This window comes from Oncorhynchus nerka, linkage group LG25 (assembly GCF_034236695.1).
Source record: "Oncorhynchus nerka isolate Pitt River linkage group LG25, Oner_Uvic_2.0, whole genome shotgun sequence".
In the NCBI taxonomy this organism is placed as follows: Eukaryota; Metazoa; Chordata; class Actinopteri; order Salmoniformes; family Salmonidae; genus Oncorhynchus; species Oncorhynchus nerka.
In genome coordinates, this window is record NC_088420.1 from 28,134,702 (window position 1) to 28,153,582 (window position 18,881).

At 40.3% G+C, this 18,881-nt stretch overlaps 1 protein-coding gene and 1 long non-coding RNA gene across 2 annotated transcripts; one reads left to right on the forward strand and one right to left on the reverse strand.

Annotated features, from left to right (window-relative positions):
* Positions 1-993: 993 nt before the first annotated feature.
* On the reverse strand, positions 994-9,722 carry LOC115108895 (uncharacterized). The gene is made up of 4 exons (XR_003860427.2): positions 7,951-9,722; positions 7,693-7,797; positions 7,481-7,593; positions 994-2,593 (listed from the first exon to the last, which is right to left on the reverse strand). It is a non-coding gene; the product is annotated as an uncharacterized LOC115108895 (long non-coding RNA).
* Positions 9,723-16,375: 6,653 nt separating this feature from the next.
* On the forward strand, positions 16,376-18,400 carry LOC115109338 (forkhead box protein I2-A-like). The gene has a single exon (XM_029634131.1). It carries the CDS (start codon positions 16,628-16,630, stop codon positions 17,831-17,833), a length of 1,206 nt encoding a protein of 401 aa, XP_029489991.1. The 5' UTR covers positions 16,376-16,627; the 3' UTR covers positions 17,834-18,400.
* The last annotated feature ends 481 nt before the right edge of the window (positions 18,401-18,881 follow it).

The following is an 18,881-nucleotide window of genomic DNA, read 5'->3' on the forward strand; positions in this document are numbered from 1 at the left end:
TCGTGCTTTTTTCCAATGCTGATTTGAATGTCATTGACCAATGATGTATATAAACCCTGGATTGCTGATGAGAGGCTTTGAAGCCACCGGTTGGCCATATAGTCCGCCACAGTACCCATAACAACACGGAAATGGTTCCAATGATTTTTCCGCCATTCATTTTTCACATTGTGAATTTTACAAACATTTCAAATTAACTTTGGTGTAGGCTTACATTGATGTGACGTTTTGATAACCGTGTAATTCTCTCTCGGACAAGGTAAGTTTGATCAATATATTCGCCTCAATTTACTCAAATGTCAAAATGCTAATTAGCAACAGAAAATACCTCAGCAAGACTACAAATTCCTGCAGGAAGCTCCTGCACTTCAGCTGACGTTCACCACCAGATCAGAGACCTGTACCCAATCCATGATGAATCCATGTGCTGTATTGAAATTAATTGAATAAAGTGTTAAACTTCTTGCGTCCTCTTTCTCTGTCTTAGCTAGCCACAAACTACACGTTAGCTAGCTAGTTAGCAGAGCAGTAGACAAACAAAATAGCCTAGATGATTGTTTGTAAACCATGTCTACTTCAGACCTTAAGACAATTTTCAAGGATGAGCATAAGAGCTTTAAAAAGGGAGAAGACCACTATAAGTCTACTCCTGTGGAGAAGTGCAGCTAAAGTGAGGGGCAACTTAACGATTTGGTCAGGGCCAGAATGAGGGATAAAGTTTATCCTGTGTAGGTGAGTGTAGCTATTAAGTTCAGTTTGAGCATCTTAGCAACACAATGTGTTGAATACGGCTATCAACATTTTTAATAAATTATATAATCATTAACCAGAGGATATGGATACCAGAGTGTTGTCATTAATGAGAATGAATCAAAAAAATCTATTGACATTCAGAATTGATTTTGTTTAGACATACAGCCTGTATTGTAGTTTCATGACCAGAGACAAATCTTCAAAGGCAAAGCATTTATTTATTCGGAGTGGTACATGCATTCACACAATCTTGCTTTATAGAATCCTTCCCACTATATGTTTGATAAGTCAAGTGTTAAAATCCCAAGTTTGTCACGAATCCCGCCGAAGATGGTGCCTCTTACTGTTCGGGCGGCGCTCGGCGGTCGTCGTCGCCGGCCTACTAGCTGCCACCGATCCCCTTTTCTGTTTCATTTAGTTGTGTCTGATTTGTTGCACCTGTTTCGTGTTTAGGTTTTGATTGTGGGCTATTTAAACCCAGTAGGCCCGCCGGCTTTTGTGCGGGCTTGTTTTTCTGTTTATGGTGTTTGATTATTCCTGTGGTTTTTTCCGATCAGTTTCGTCCTGTTTGTTTGGACTGGGACTTTACGCGCCCTTGTGTGTGTGGCGTGACCGTCTCTCTGGTTTTGTTGGAATATTAAAGATCCACATCTTTTGAACTACCCTGCTCTCTGCGCCTGACTCCTGCACTCACTACTTATTGAAGCCGTGACAAAGTTACCAATTATACATTTATGGAAAAACTGCACTTGTTCTCTTGAAAATGACAGTTTATTCAATATTCTACATCTGTAATGTAATCAATCAAATCAAACTTAATTTATATAGCACATTTCTTACCAATTAACGGTAATGTGTTCAAAGTCACACATTGAAAGGCATGTGGCACATCCTTCCCCTTGCCAGGTCTCTATAGGTGACCAGGGGATTCTCTCTACCACATGAGAATGCCTCCGTGGAACTCATACAGGTAGCCATGCAGCTATTTTGGCGGTTCACAATATCGGCCATATGGATGTGGAATGCGAGTGGAGGAAGCCAGCCGTGCCCAACCAGGTGCCGTCAATGGAGGACCTGTACCTGGCCAAAGACTACAACCCTCTGTCCTGAGAGCCCACAGAGGAGGATCTTCAGTGGCTAAGGAACCGTCTCTGGGGCAGGTTCAGTGGAATGGCATATCTCATTGAACCTGAGCCAGAACAACTGCTACCCTCCTTGTTATCCCTTTCTGTACCAGACATTGTTCAAGAGCACCTGGGGCATGCAGGCATCCTGGCTGTCATGGCGCTCTCAGTGGAGCAGTAGGAGGCTATACGGCAGGCAACAGTTGGACAGCGCACCAACCGCAACTGGCACACAATGAGGAGGAGGTCGACGGCCAGCAAGTATGAATCTGTGGTTAGTGCCAAGAGCGTTACTCCATCGCTGCTAAAAAGTCTCAGTCTTTGGAAGGGGTTTTGTCTGTAATGTGGGGCTCAGATAACAAAAAGGAGGGCATCAAGGCATTCAACATGGCTTTAGGGATGCATGTGCAGGATTCAGGGCTTTGGGTCACAGGATCTGGGATCCTGGGTGCCCCACCAGATGGTCTGGTGAACTCCACAGCAGTGATGGAGGTCAAGTGTACCTATGGTGCAAGGGACCTTACCATTGAAGAGGCAGTGAAGTCAAAGGATTTTATCCGTGAAGACCATCCTTACTGGCACCAGGTTCAAGGTCAGCTCCACATCCCTGGAATGGACACCTGCTTCTTCGTTGTGTGGAACCCCAAAGCTTCCATCACACACCCCATCGAGCATGACAGCCTCTAGCAGACTCATATTGCTCCTCCTGTCAGTACCTGTTTTCGGGAAGTGAATGGTCCAAAAATATTCCACTTAGTTCAAACACACACACAAGGCTCCCAGAATAGGTTATAATATATACAAGCTTTGCTCAAAACTTTATCATGGGCACAGTGGGAATGTACATCTTGCTGAAGGCAAGTAGCAAGTTTCAGTTTCATTCAGTAGTACAACACGATTCACATTGCATGTTATCATGGGCACATTGGGAATGTACATCTTGCTGAAGGCAAGTAGCAAGTTTCAGTTTCATTCAGTAGTACAACACGATTCACATTGCATGTTATCATGGGCACATTGGGAATGTACATCTTGCTGAAGGCAAGTAGCAAGTTTCAGTTTCATTCAGTAGTACAACACGATTCACATTGCATGTTATCATGGGCACATTGGGAATGTACATCTTGCTGAAGGCAAGTAGCAAGTTTCAGTTTCATTCAGTAGTACAACACGATTCACATTGCATGTTATCATGGGCACATTGGGAATGTACATCTTGCTGAAGGCAAGTAGCAAGTTTCAGTTTCATTCATTCAGTAGTACATTGGGAAACATCGATTCACATTGCATGTTATCATGGGCACATTGGGAATGTACATCTTGCTGAAGGCAAGTAGCAAGTTTCAGTTTCATTCAGTAGTACAACACGATTCACATTGCATGTTATCATGGGCACATTGGGAATGTACATCTTGCTGAAGGCAAGTAGCAAGTTTCAGTTTCATTCAGTAGTACAACACGATTCACATTGCATGTTATCATGGGCACATTGGGAATGTCACATCTTGCTGAAGGCAAGTAGCAAGTTTCAGTTTCATTCAGTAGTACAACACGATTCACATTGCATGTTATCATGGGCACATTGGGAATGTACATCTTGCTGAAGGCAAGTAGCAAGTTTCAGTTTCATTCAGTAGTACAACACGATTCACATTGCATGTTATCATGGGCACATTGGGAATGTACATCTTGCTGAAGGCAAGTAGCAAGTTTCAGTTTCATTCAGTAGTACAACACGATTCACATTGCATGTTATCATGGGCACATTGGGAATGTACATCTTGCTGAAGGCAAGTAGCAAGTTTCAGTTTCATTCAGTAGTACAACACGATTCACATTGCATGTTATCATGGGCACATTGGGAATGTACATCTTGCTGAAGGCAAGTAGCAAGTTTCAGTTTCATTCAGTAGTACAACACGATTCACATTGCATGTTATCATGGGCACATTGGGAATGTACATCTTGCTGAAGGCAAGTAGCAAGTTTCAGTTTCATTCAGTAGTACAACACGATTCACATTGCATGTTATCATGGGCACATTGGGAATGTACATCTTGCTGAAGGCAAGTAGCAAGTTTCAGTTTCATTCAGTAGTACAACACGATTCACATTGCATGTTATCATGGGCACATTGGGAATGTACATCTTGCTGAAGGCAAGTAGCAAGTTTCAGTTTCATTCAGTAGTACAACACGATTCACATTGCATGTTATCATGGGCACATTGGGAATGTACATCTTGCTGAAGGCAAGTAGCAAGTTTCAGTTTCATTCAGTAGTACAACACGATTCACATTGCATGTTATCATGGGCACATTGGGAATGTACATCTTGCTGAAGGCAAGTAGCAAGTTTCAGTTTCATTCAGTAGTACAACACGATTCACATTGCATGTTATCATGGGCACATTGGGAATGTACATCTTGCTGAAGGCAAGTAGCAAGTTTCAGTTTCATTCAGTAGTACAACACGATTCACATTGCATGTTATCATGGGCACATTGGGAATGTACATCTTGCTGAAGGCAAGTAGCAAGTTTCAGTTTCATTCAGTAGTACAACACGATTCACATTGCATGTTATCATGGGCACATTGGGAATGTACATCTTGCTGAAGGCAAGTAGCAAGTTTCAGTTTCATTCAGTAGTACAACACGATTCACATTGCATGTTATCATGGGCACATTGGGAATGTACATCTTGCTGAAGGCAAGTAGCAAGTTTCAGTTTCATTCAGTAGTACAACACGATTCACATTGCATGTTATCATGGGCACATTGGGAATGTACATCTTGCTGAAGGCAAGTAGCAAGTTTCAGTTTCATTCAGTAGTACAACACGATTCACATTGCATGTTATCATGGGCACATTGGGAATGTACATCTTGCTGAAGGCAAGTAGCAAGTTTCAGTTTCATTCAGTAGTACAACACGATTCACATTGCATGTTATCATGGGCACATTGGGAATGTACATCTTGCTGAAGGCAAGTAGCAAGTTTCAGTTTCATTCAGTAGTACAACACGATTCACATTGCATGTTATCATGGGCACATTGGGAATGTACATCTTGCTGAAGGCAAGTAGCAAGTTTCAGTTTCATTCAGTAGTACAACACGATTCACATTGCATGTTATCATGGGCACATTGGGAATGTACATCTTGCTGAAGGCAAGTAGCAAGTTTCAGTTTCATTCAGTAGTACAACACGATTCACATTGCATGTTATCATGGGCACATTGGGAATGTACATCTTGCTGAAGGCAAGTAGCAAGTTTCAGTTTCATTCAGTAGTACAACACGATTCACATTGCATGTTATCATGGGCACATTGGGGATGTATATCTGTGATGTTTAAATTACAGTACCAGTCAAAAGTTTGGATAAACCTTTTTATTTATTTTACCTTTATTTAACTAGGTAAGTCAGTTAAGAACCAATTCTTATTTTCAATGACGGCCTAGGAACAGTGGGTTAACTTCCTGTTCAGGGGCAGAACGACAGATTTATACTTTGTCAGCTCAAGGGTTTGAACTTGCAACCTTCCGGTTACAAGACCAATGCTCTTACCACTAGGCTACCTACTCCTTCAAGGGTTTTCTTTATTTTTACAATGTTCTACATTGTAGAATAATAGTGAAGACATCACAACTGTGATTCCATAACACATATGGAATCATGTAGAAACCAACAATGTGTTAATACTTTTTTAGATTCTTCAAAGTAGCCACTCTTTACCTTGATGACAGCTTTGCACACTTTTGGCATTCTCTCCACCAGCTTCATGAGGAATGCTTTTCCAACAGCCTTGAAGGATTTCCCAAATATTCTGAGCACTTGTTGGCTGCTTTTCCTTCACTCTGCGGTCCAACTCATCCCAAACCATCTCAAATTTTGACTTCCACCGGTGTAATGTCCATTGCTCGTGTTTCTTGACCCAAGCAATTCTCTTATTATTATTGGTTTCCTTTAGTAGTGGTTTCTTTGCAATAATTCAATCATGAAGGCCTGATTCTGACAGTCTCCTCTGAACAGTTGATGTTGAGATGTGTCTCTTACATGAACTCCGTGAAGCATTTATTTGGGCTGGAATCTGAGGTGCAGTTAACTCTAATGAATTTATCCTCTGCAGCAGAGGTAACTCTGGCTCTTCCTTTTCATTCTAGCCATAATATGGACTTGGTCTATCTTCTGTATACCACCCCTACCTTGTCACAACACAACTGATTGGCTCAAATGCATTAAACTCTCTAGGGTAGGGGGCAGCATTCTGAGTTTTGGATGAAAATCATGCCCAAATTACACAGCCTGCTACTCGGGCCCAGAATATATGATATGCATATAACTGGTAGATTTGGATAGAAAACACTCTAAAAACACTCTTCCAAAACTGTTAAAATAGTGTCTGTGAGTATAACAGAACTGATTTAGCAGGCGAAAACCTGAGAAATCCATTCAGGAAGTAGTTTTTTTTGTTGGTTTTGTAGTTTCTATTCAATGCCATTACAGTATCCATTGATTTAGGACTCCATTTGCAGTTCCTATGCTTTCCACTAGATGTCAACAGTGTTTAGAAATTGTTTCAGGCTTCTATTCTTATAAATGAGGGAGTAAGATCAGTATGAACGAGTGGACCCTAACGTGTCAAAGAGCTTTTTCAGGCGCATGTGCATTTCTTGTTTACCTTTTATATTGACGATGTCATTGTCCGGTTGAAATATTATAGATCATTTAGGCTAAAAAAACAACCTGAGGATTGAATATAAACATCGTTTGACATGTTTCTATGAACTTTACGGATACAATTTGGATTTTTTGTCTGATTGTTTTGACTGAGTTTGAGCCTGTGGATTACTGAAGAAAACGCACTAACAAAAAAGAGGTTTTTGGATATGAAGAGACTTCATCGAACAAAAGGAACATTTATTGAGTAAATTAATGTCTTCTGATTGCCACCATATGAAGATCATCAAAGGTAAGGGATTAATTTTATCTCTATTTCTGAGTTTTATAACGCTTCTACTTGGCTGGTTACTGTTTGTAATCATTTGTCAACTGGGCTATGTTCTGGGCTAGGTATGCTTTCGCCGAAAAGCATTTTATAAATATGACACTGTGGTTGGTTTAACAAGAAGTTCATCTTTAAACCTATGTAAAATATGTTTTGTTTTCTGAATTTTTATAATGAGCATTTCTGTAATTTAATTTGGCATTCTGCAACCTCACTGGATGTTGGCCAGATGGGACGCTAGTATCCCACGTACCCTAGAGAGGTTAAGAAGGAAAGAAATTCCACAAATTAACAAGGCACACCTGTTTATTGAAATGCATTCCAGGTGACTACTACCAATGAAACTGGTTGAGAGAATGCCAAGCGTGTGCAAAGCTGTCATCAAGGAAAAGAGTGGCTACTTTGACAAATCTCAAATGTAAAATATATTTAGATTTGTTTAACTTTTTTTTGGTTACTACATGATTCCATGTGTTATGTCATAGTTTTGATGTCTTCACTATTATTCTACAATGTAGAAAATAGTACAAATAAAGAAAATCCCTTTAATGAGTAGGTGTGTCCAAACATTTGACGAGTACTGTATATCTTACCCCCAGAATGAAAGAGTACATCACTTCCAGCAGATCTCCTTGCTGAGTGTGGTGTTGATCGTGCACTGCTTCTCGTGGGGTGCGCCTGATGTTCCGCAGGTCAAGCCTCCTGTCTAAAACATGGGGTAAAGGGGACATGAAGTCAGAATTTTGATGCAGCTACAAATTCAATGTTTTACACAATATTGTATCGTATCTGATGAGTTATTGACCTATCTGTCCACAGGCTCGATGTGCTGTAGTCTCCACAACTGGACGCTCATGCTCAGATCACCCCGGCACAGGATGTCCATGCATCAGATGGTCCAAAGGATGTTCTGTTGGAAAAACAAAGATACATTTAATCAATGATGGGTATTTTTCAATGCCGTATCAACATCTTTATCTGGACAGAAAATGCATTGTTTATCATAACACAAACCCCCCTTGGACAATTTGCCAAGTGGTCCATCAACACTCAATCCTCATACCTCATTGTTTGTTTTTGTTTCCCAATCATCAGTCTGGATCTTCCACTTCTGCCATGGTGGATGAGCTTCCTTTTCTGGTAAATATAGGGCCCTTTTTCTTTCCCACCGAAAAATGGCAGCTGCAGACCCGAGTGTTGTCACTGGGTTTCGGGTAGGCCCATCTGTAAGATAAAAAAAGAAAAGAGCAAGGGGAACCACTACTTCAGGGTCTCAGAGAAAGTGACGTCACCGATTGAAACGCTATTTAGCGTGCACCACAGCTAACTAAGCTAGCCGTTTCACATCCGTTACATATACAACTGTACTTCTGATTCTAATTCTCAAGAGGAAAGTTTAAACCGTTAGCTGTGAAGTGACTGACATGCAGGGATGTAACATAAGGATTTTGGGCACCGGCCAGCCGACCATGATTTCTACATTCAGGTCCTAAATCTGTGGCATGTGATGTTTGTAAAGGCAACATTTCACTGCTGTGTTAGGCTAGTTTGGCACATGTTCTACTAAGTATTTTACTGCTGTGTCAGAAAAGTTCTAGCCTCGGGCTAGCTTAATTTATATCCCTGCTGATATGTATAACTGACTTCACAGGTCATTTGATTCGTCATGTACAGATGCACTCATGGAACAAAAACGTTTGTGTTATGTATGGGGAAACATTGAGCCCGCAAGTCCTTTGTGAGCTAGCTAGCCAACTTTAGCTGATGTAGATAACTAGTCAACCAAGGTGTCTAACTAGCTAGGTAACCTGGTGATATTTAGCTAGCTTGTTAACATTAGCTCACCGTTCGTGTAGTCAGACTTTTGTAAGTGGTGACATTCTAGCTAACCAACTATCCTTGCCCTGGTGCTGGACTAATGTTAGCTAGCAAGTCTGACTACACGACTGGTGAGAACGTTAACTAGCTAGCTAAATGGTGGGCTAAAGCTAGCTAAATCAAAATCAAATCAAATGTAATTGTCACATACACGTGTTTAGCAGATGTTGGCAAAAGTATTTTGGAAAAATATTTTTCCAATTTTCTCTACAATAGGGGATACATTTTAATTGGTTCTTTCTGATCTTTTCAAACTTTAATACCAAAATATGTGATCACATATTTTACAGGAATATTCCATATTGAACCTTGTAAAAGTCTACAAATGAAATAAAGCTGTCTTCTAATGTGCTTATTGTAGTCTATCAAGTCCCATACTAGTCAGACATTATTACATGTACAGTTTAAGTGGGAAGTTTACATGCACCTTAGCCAAATACATTTAAACTCAGTTTTTCACAATTCCTGACATTTCATCCTAGCAAATATTCCCTCTCTTAGGTCAGTTAGGATCACCACTTTATTTTAAGAATGTGAAATGTCAGAATAATATTAGAGAAAATGATTTATTCCAGTGGGTCATAAATTAACATACACTCAATTAGTATTTGGTAGCATTGCCTTTAAATTGTTTAACTTGGGTCAAACCTTTCGGGTAGCCTTCCACAAACTTCCCACAATAACATTCCTCCTGACAGAGCTGGTGTAATTGAGTCAGGTTTGTAGGCCTCCTTGCTCACACACACCTTTTCAGAACTGCCTACAAATTCTCTATGGGATTGAGGTCAGGGCTTTGTGATGGCCACTCCAATACATTGACTTTGTTGTCCTTAAGCCATTTTGCCACAACTTTTGAAGTATGCTTGGCGTTTGCGACCAATCTTAAACTTCCTGACTGATGTCTTGAGGTGTTGCTTCAATATATCCACATAGTTTTCCATTCTCATGATGTTATCTATTTTGTGAAGTGCACCAGTCCCTCCTGCAGCAAAGCACCCCCAAAAGATGATGCTGCCACCCCGTGCTTCACGGTTGGGATGGTGTTCTTTGGCTTGCAAGCCTCCCCCTTTTTCCTCCAAACATAATTACATTTTTTTAAATGTAATTTATCCAGGTAAGTTGACTGAGAACACATTCTCATTTACACAAAGACCTGGGGAATAGTTACAGGGGATGGGATGAATGAGCCAATTGTAAACTGGGGATTATTAGGTGACCGTGATTTTTTTTTACCACTTTTTCTCCCTAATTTCATGTTATCCAATTGTTTTTAGTAGCTACTATCTTGTCTCATCGCTACAACTCCCGTACGGGCTCGGGAGAGACGAAGGTTGAAAGTCATGCATCCTCCGATACACAACCCAACCGCTTCTTAACACAGCTCGCATCCAACCCGGAAGCCAGCCGCACCAATGTGTCAGAGGAAACACCGTGTACTGCTCCCGGCCCGCCACAGGAGTCGCTGGTGCACGATGAAACAAGGATATCCCTACCGGCCAAGCCCTCCCTAACCCGGACAAAATTAGGCCAATTGTGCGTCACTCCACGGACCTCCCGGTCGCAGCCAGTTACAACAGAGCCTGGGCACGAACCCAGGGTCTCTGGTGGCACAGCTGGCGCTGCAGTACAGCATCCTTAACCACTGCGCCACCTGGGAGGCCCTGCAAATTTTTTTAGGGCCAGGACACCAGGGTTAACACCCTTACAATAAGTGCCATGGGACCTTTAATGACCTCAGAGTCAGGACACCCATTTAAAATCACCCTACACAAGGCAGTGTCCCCAATCACAGCCCTGGGGTATTGGGATATGTTTTACACCAGAGGAAAGAGTGCCTCCTACTGGCCCTCCAACACCACTTCCATCCGCATCTGGTCTCCCATCCAGGGACTGACCAGGACCAACCCTGCTTAGCTTCTGAAGCAAGCCAGCAGTGGTATGCAGGGTGGTATGCTGCTTGCTCAATAATGATGGTCATTATGGCCAAACAGTTCTATTTTTGTTTCATCGGACCAGAGGACATTTCTCCAAAAAGTCAGATCTTTGTCCCCATGTGCAGTTGCAAACCATAGTCTGGCTTTTTTAAGGCTGTTTTGGAGCAGTGGCTTCTTCCTTGCTGAGCGGCCTTTCAGGTTATGTCAATATAGGACTTGTTCTACTGTGGATATAGATACGTTTGTACCTGTTTCCTCCAGCATCTTCACAAGGTCCTTTGCTGTTGTTCTGGGATTGATTTGCACTTTTCGCACCAAAGTACGTTCATCTCTAGGAGACAGAACGCGTCTCCTTCCTGAGCGGAATCATGGCTGCGTGGTCCCATGGTGTTTATACTTGTGTACTATTGTTTGTACAGATGAATGTGGTACCTTCAGGCATTTGGACATTTTGGAAAACCAGACTTGTGGAGGTCTACAACTTTTTTTCTGAGGTTTTGGCTGATTTATTTGGATTTTCCCATGATGTCAAGCAAAGGGACACTGAGTTTGAAGGTAGGCCTTGAATTGACATCCACAGGTACACCTTCAATTGACTCAAATTATGTAAATTATTATCAGAAGCTTCTAAAGCCATGACATCATTTTCTGGAATTTTCCAAGCTGTTTAAAGGCACAGCCAAACTTAGTGTATGTAAACTTCTGACCCACTGGAATTCTGATACAGTGAATTATAAGTGAAATAATATATCTGTAAGCAATTGTTGGAAAAATGACTTGTGTCATGCACAAAGTAGATGTCCTAACCGACTTGCCAAAACTATAGTTTGTTTAACAAGACATTTTTGGAGTGGTTGAAAAACAAGTTTTAACCTCTTGCTTCTACCTGAGACGCTTGCGTCCCAACTAGAGCTCTGGAAATGCAAATGCGCTACGCTAAATGCTAATAGTATTAGTTAAAACTCAAACGTTCATTAAAATACACATGCAGGGTATCGAATTAAAGCTACACTCGTTGTGAATCCAGGCAACAAGTCAGATTTTTAAAATGCTTTTCGGGGACAGCATGAGAAGCTATTATCTGATAGCATGCACCAATACACTACAACACAAAGGCCACGCAGGGGACGTAAACAAAATAATTAGCATTTCGACGTTACACAAACCGCACAATAAAATAGAAAACAGTCATTACCTTTCACCATCTTCTTTGTTGGCACTCCTAGATGTCCCATAAACACTATTGGGTCTTTATTTCGATTAAATCGGGCCATATAAAGCCAAGATATCGTTATATGTAGACTGTGTGATAAACGAAAAAAACAGCGTTTTCACAACGTAACGTCATTTTTTTAATTCAAAAAGTAGACGATAAACTTTCACAAAACACTTGAAATACGTTTGTAATGCTACTTTAGGTATTAGTAAACGTTAATAAGCGATAAAAATCATCAGGAGGCGATGTAAAAATCATTAGCTGTCGTCTTGGAAAAAATTTCACGAGAGAGCTCTTCCAAATGATCTGGGCGGAGACTGGAGGTAAGTGGTTCCCCTGATTCGGTTCAACCAAGAATCAAAGATGATTCAATTCACAAGACTCTAGACAACATGGGGATGCCGTGGGAGTTGAATCCTCGGTCTTATCTAATTCGGCTCACTGTGAACAATTGCTGGAAGTGGCGCAAGGATATTTATTTCCATTTTCTGTGATCAGGTTTTCCTGCGCTTTCCGATGTAACGCACGTTATGTTATAGCCACAGTCGTGATTTAACCAGTTTTAAAAACGTCCGAGTGTTTTCTATCCACACATTCTAACCATATGAACGTACTATATTCCTGGCATGAGTAGCAGGGCGCTGAAATGTTGTGCGATTTTTAACAAAATGTTCAAAAAAGTAGAGGGTAGGAGCAACAGGTGACTCGAACCTAAGTGTATGTAAACTTCAGACTTCAACTGTATGTCTGCCCTCCATAAAACCAGACTGGGTATCATCAATGATTTGGTTAATACCTTTTTAAAGTATTTCTGCAAAGATGGATGCAAGTAGCTTTTCATCATTGTTCATTAATGTCATTCGTCTCCGATTTTCTAACATCATAGGATTTTTGTTTGGTTTGGGGATTACAGAACTGAGGCCTTTTGTCATAGAAACAAGCAGGAACCCTAAATCAATTGCCTCCTTAAAGACATTACATATAAATTCAACAATATCCTCATGAAAATATCTATAGAATTCCCTAATAAGGCCATCATTCACTGGAGATTCTTTTTAAAATTTCATTAAATGAAACAAATTAATCACAAGACTTACAGTATTGAAGTCTTCTTTTTCTATGAATTTTGCATAGTATTTGAGTCATGAAAAGCAGACATCAAATCAAATTGTATTTGTCACATGCGCCGAATACAACAGGTGTTACATGGAAATGCTTACTTACACGTCCTTAACCAACAATTCAGTTTAAGAAAAATACCTACAAAAATAGAGGTTTTCGTTTTCTTTGCAATCTATATTAAGCTTATTAGTAGAAGAAAGATTTTGATTTTTTTTCTCTAAATTGTGAAAATGTTGACATTTTTTACCTTCCTCCAACCATCTCCTTTTTGATCATACAAATGCCCTTTTGCTCTCTCTTTGTACATTCAGACCCTTTCTCTATTCATCAAGGTCCTCCATAGAGATTAGAGAAAGTATTTATTGCCTCAATCTTTTAAGTTCAGCAATTTATTTACCTTTCTTCATGGCTGTTTGTCTTATTTCATGCTGGATTAATTCCCAATAGTTCCCATAAGATTGACATTTTCTTGTATAATATCTTTAGAATCCCATCTTAAATTATCATCTTCCAACAGCCTACTATTGAGTTTCCAAAAACTCTGATTCGGTTTATTAACTTCAGAGCCATTCATATTTACAGATAAGAATATAACTTTATGATCAGTAAGAATTGATGATTCAATGGATAGCTTGCTTACAGTGTTATCTAATGAATTAGAAATAAACCAGAAATGAATTCATTACTGTCTGGACATGCCCTTGTTACACAAGGTGAAGTCCTTTTTATTCAATATTTAGATCTCCAAATATCAAATAATCTAAGACCAAGACATAGATGATTAAACTCAGAATTAACCATGCTGGCTCCATTAGGAGGGGGATATCTGTCACATCACATTAGTCCCCAGAATTAAAATAAATCTCCACCTAAGATAATTTGGATAACCTGAAATACACCTTTAACTATTCATCTCTTCTTCAAATAATATCATGTTGTTTTGTTTGTTTTTGTTGAATAGATATTCCCTAATAAAACATTTCACTGTTCAAATTAACGAATGTCCAGAGTGGTGAGTCTTACTATTGATGACCTTCCCTTTAAATGCACCTCTTAAAACTGCTACACCTGCAGAGTGGTTGTTGCCATATGATAACCAGATATTGTTACCCTGTTGATTTTTCCAAAAAGCTAGATCAGAAGAACAAGCATGAGTCTCTTGTAGAAAGTATAAGTCTGCATTAAACCTTTTGCAAAACAGGAAAATAGCCTTACTTTTGAGTAAATTATGAATACCACTGACATTAATTGAACAAAGAGATAAAGACACAAACTTCAACCAACAACCTTATGCTAATATAAGCTTTTCCTAAGGAAATGTTACTCAGAAGGATTCCCATTTTTAACCCAGTCTTTTTCATTCAAATGTTTGTGTAAACCCATTTCATGAAGCTCCCGACAAAACAGTTATTGTGCTGACTTTGCTTCCAGAGGCAGTTTGGAACTCGGGAGTGAGTGTTGTAACTGAAGACAGATGATTTCTACTCACTACGTGCTTCAGCACTTGATGGCCCCATTCTTGTGTGGCCTACCACTTTGCAGCTGAGACGTTGTTGCTCCTAGACTTTTCCACTTCACAATAACAGCACTTACAGTTGACCGGGGCAGCTCTAGCAGGGAAGAAATTTGACGAACTGACTTGTTTGAAAGGTGGCATCCTATGACGGTGCCTTGTTGAAAGTCACTAAGCTCTTCAGTAATGCCATTCCATTGCCAGTGTTTGTCTATGGAGATTGCATGGCGGTGTGCTCGATTTTATACACCTGTCAGCAACAGGTGTGGCTGAAATAGCTAAATCCACTCATTTAAAGGGATGTCCACATATGTTTCTATATATAGTGTAACTTAATTTAGTAACACAATATATTTGTGACAAATCATTCACTAAACCATAAACCTCAACTAAGTCCTGGAATAAATCATGTGGAAATTGAGCAAGTTGAGGAGACTAAACTGCTTGGAGTAACCCTGGATTTTAAACGGTCATGGTCAAAACATGTTGATACAACAATAGCTAAGATGGGGAGAAGTCTGGCCATAATACAGAGCTCTCTGCCATTTTAACAACACTATCAACAAGGCAGGTCCTACAGGCTCTAGTTTTATCACACCTGGACTACTGTTCAGTTGTGTGATCAGGTGGCACAAAGAGAGACCTCGTAAAATAATTACAATTGGTTTAGAACAGGGCAGCACGGCTGGCTCTTAACTGTACACAGAGAGCTAACATTAATAATATGCATGTAAATCGCTCATGGCTCAAAGTGGAAGAGAGATTGACTTCATCACTACTTGTTTTTGTAAGAAGTGTTGACATGCTGAATGCAGCGAGGTGTCTGTTTAAACTACTAGCACACAGCTCGGACATCCATGCATTCATTACCCACAAGACATGACACCAAAGGTCTCTTCACAATCCTCAAGTCAAGAACAGACCATGGGAGGTGCACAGTACTACATAGAGCCATGACTACATGGAACTATATTCTACATCAGGTAACTGATGCAAACAGTAAAATCAGATTTTTAAAAACAGCTACAAATAGACCTTAAAGAGATTGTGACGAGACACACACAGGAACAGACATACGATAAGACACACACATACACATGGATGTTGTATTGTAAATATGTGATAGTGGAGTAGTGGCCTGAGGGAATAAACTAAATGTTTTGGGTAAAGTGTTATGAAATGTCATGTCATGAAATATTTTTAATTGTATATAACTGATTTAATGTTGCAGGACCCCAGGAAGAGTAACTGCTGCCTTGGCAGGGATCCTTAAGAAATACAAATACACAGTCATTTTTTAGAAACTTGAGGATGATTTGGCCAAACACATTTAATTATATTACAAAAAAAGTGTAGATTGTAGCCACTTATATCCCTTCATAGTTTGTTTGTTTAAGCATGACCATTATCCACATAGGTCTACCTCATTTTTGACCAAATGTTTTGTGTCACCCCACATGTAATCAGTTACTCAACAGTAACTTTGTAAACCAATGTGTACTTTTGTAATTTGGGTGAACTATCCCTTTAAAATAAAAAAGGTTTAAGTTATTTTCCTTTTATACACTTTGTTTTTATTTCAAGTAACCCACAGCAACTCCCAGAAAGAACTCGGCCGTGTTTGCTTGTTCTCTCTGTGTGAGCAACTTTCAGCGTCAAGGGTGGACGTGATATTTCAAACATCAGATCAGTGCGTTTATGTATTGGGTGCCCTGAAATTTTTCCAAATAAACACAGCTTGATTCAACTTGGGTGGGCAGACTTATCAACAGACTAATTCTATAAACAAATGTGGGAATAACCAAGAACACCATTGGCTGGTAGGCCTACGCAGGGGACACGCGGGGAGAGAGCTGGGGCTTTCAGCAATGAAATTTTAATTAATGTGGGTGGGCTGAGAACACAACCAGTGTTTATGATAGACAATTTATTTTCCAATGAAAAGTCAACATAAAACATGTTAAACAATTATTTAACATTGTTTGACTCGTGAGGCAGACACTGGGATCCCATCATTCCAAGAGCAGTTCTCCCCACGAGCTGAAGTTCCTTGGGAAGCAGATAGCGCTCCAGCATCATGAGCCTTTACCACAGTCGAGTGCTTGGAGTTCCACCCTCGGCGCTCAATTTCCCCAATTCGTCCCTGATTTACTTGTATGGAGGCGACGGCGGTACCATTCTTCCCGCTTTGGGCTTCCTCCCAACTCGGCAGGAATCTCTGCAAAAACCTCCTTACAGCTACATTGCACTTATCGCTATGGCCATCAAGAGCGCACCAGACAAGCGCGCAACGCTGAGCGGCATTTACCAGTTCATAATGGACGGCTTCCCCTATTACCATGACAACAAGCAGGGCTGGCAGAACTCAATACGCCACAACCTCTCTCTAAACGACTGTTTCATCAAGGTACCGAGAGAAAAGGGCCGTACCGGGAAAGGCAGCTACTGGACTTTGGACACCAAATGTCTAGACATGTTCGAGAACGGGAACTATAGACGGAGGAAGAGAAAACTAAAGGGCCAAGAGACCGCAGAGTACAAAACTACTTACAAGAGGAAAAGAGGTCCAGTCTCCACGAACCCGTCAGGACAGGATAAGAGGCCCATTCATAACGTTCCAGCTGATGCTCACCCGAGGATGGGTAGGCCTATGTCAGCTGGAGATTGGGCTGTGGTGGGCACGGAGGTGAAACAACAACATAGACATTTTGAGCAACGTAGTTCAGATTTAAAACATGTTCTTGGTGAGTTCAACAATGTTGGGATGCAGCAAAGTGGGTCTGTCCATGGACAAAAATGTAATGTGCAGAATCAAATCCAAACTGAATCCATGCAGGACATGTATGGCACACAATCAGCTGACGCGCTACACGGTCCAAGGTGCATACCCGTTCAGGAGCACAGGGTCTGTTTGGACACAGCGCATCTGTCAGGAGCGTCTTCCCTCCATGCGAGTGAAGCAGACAACAGTAGACTAGCCTTTGATGGGAGGGAGAATGGGCCTCCTATCCTGTCCGGTTGCACGGAGAACTTGAACTCATCTATGCTGTATAGAACAATGGAAATTATACCCACTGTCCCTAGCAGAGCAACGGACAAATCCAAAGGTTTTAGCATAGACAGTATCCTATCAAAAAAGGGAAACCAAATGCACAAAAGCAGCGTTGGTGTAACAACAGAGGCAGGCTTGTACCCCCAAAGTCACCAATTCAAGCTGATGGGATTCCCGCTTTGCAGTTACTTATCGCTCACGTGCCCTGAGAAAGTTCTACATTTTAAATAGGCAGAGTGATATGCTAAAAACAAAATAGGTAATATCTGAATAATAATATAATGGGAATATCTAAAAAATAAATAATATATATTGCAAGATATTACGCGCGAGTGTCACCATTTTGATACGGTGGGGAGAGAGAAAATGACTTCGACAATTATCTTTTTCAGGCGCCAATAAAGACTGTGATTAAAACATGATTGCGATTATTGTTATTATAGGCTAACTTCTCTTCCGATGTGCAGCTGCGCATAAAATACCATTGCAGTTCGTCTTTCAGTTGATTTATCGTCATGAGAGAACAGTTAATAAACGCCCAAGAGTGTACGGATGTTGTTTTAGTAAATGTAAATGTTTAGGAAAACTATGGTTTATATGTAGGAGCTCTGAGCTTGTCATCTGAGTGCCTGCCATTTGACTGTTGTGTGTGTTATATTCTGTTCTGCTTCTCAGATGTTGAATTTAGATGTTAAAGTGGAAATAGTTTTTTAGAAGGTAGCTGAAAAAAACGTATGTAAAATGTTATTTTTTTTCCATCTTGAATGTAAAATAAAAGTGTAATAAACTAAAAAAATACATCGCAAGTCAGCTTGATTTTATTCCATGAAAATAGACATAAGTAAATTGAAAGAAAGGACAGTACAAAGTAACACATTCAATCTTAGCCTATTAAACTTAAAGATCATTACAGTCATGTACTCTATTATAAACTGGGTGGTTCGAGCCCTGAATACTGATTTGCTGAAAGCCATGGTATATCAGACCATATACCACAGGTCAGGTATGACAAAACATGTATTTTTACTAATCACCTTGGAAACTAGTTTATAGTAGCAATAAGACGCCTCAGGGCACCTGTATCCAGGCACTCCGTGTTGTGTTGTGCATAAGAACATATTTTAGCAGTGTTATATTGGCCATATACAACACCCCCTCGGGCCTTGTTGCTTAAATATAATCCTGCAGCTGGTTTTCAATGTTCTTCCTCAAACAGATTTACACCTTTGAATAATAAACCAACATTCTGAAGGGAAAAGTGAAACATTTTTAATAACCC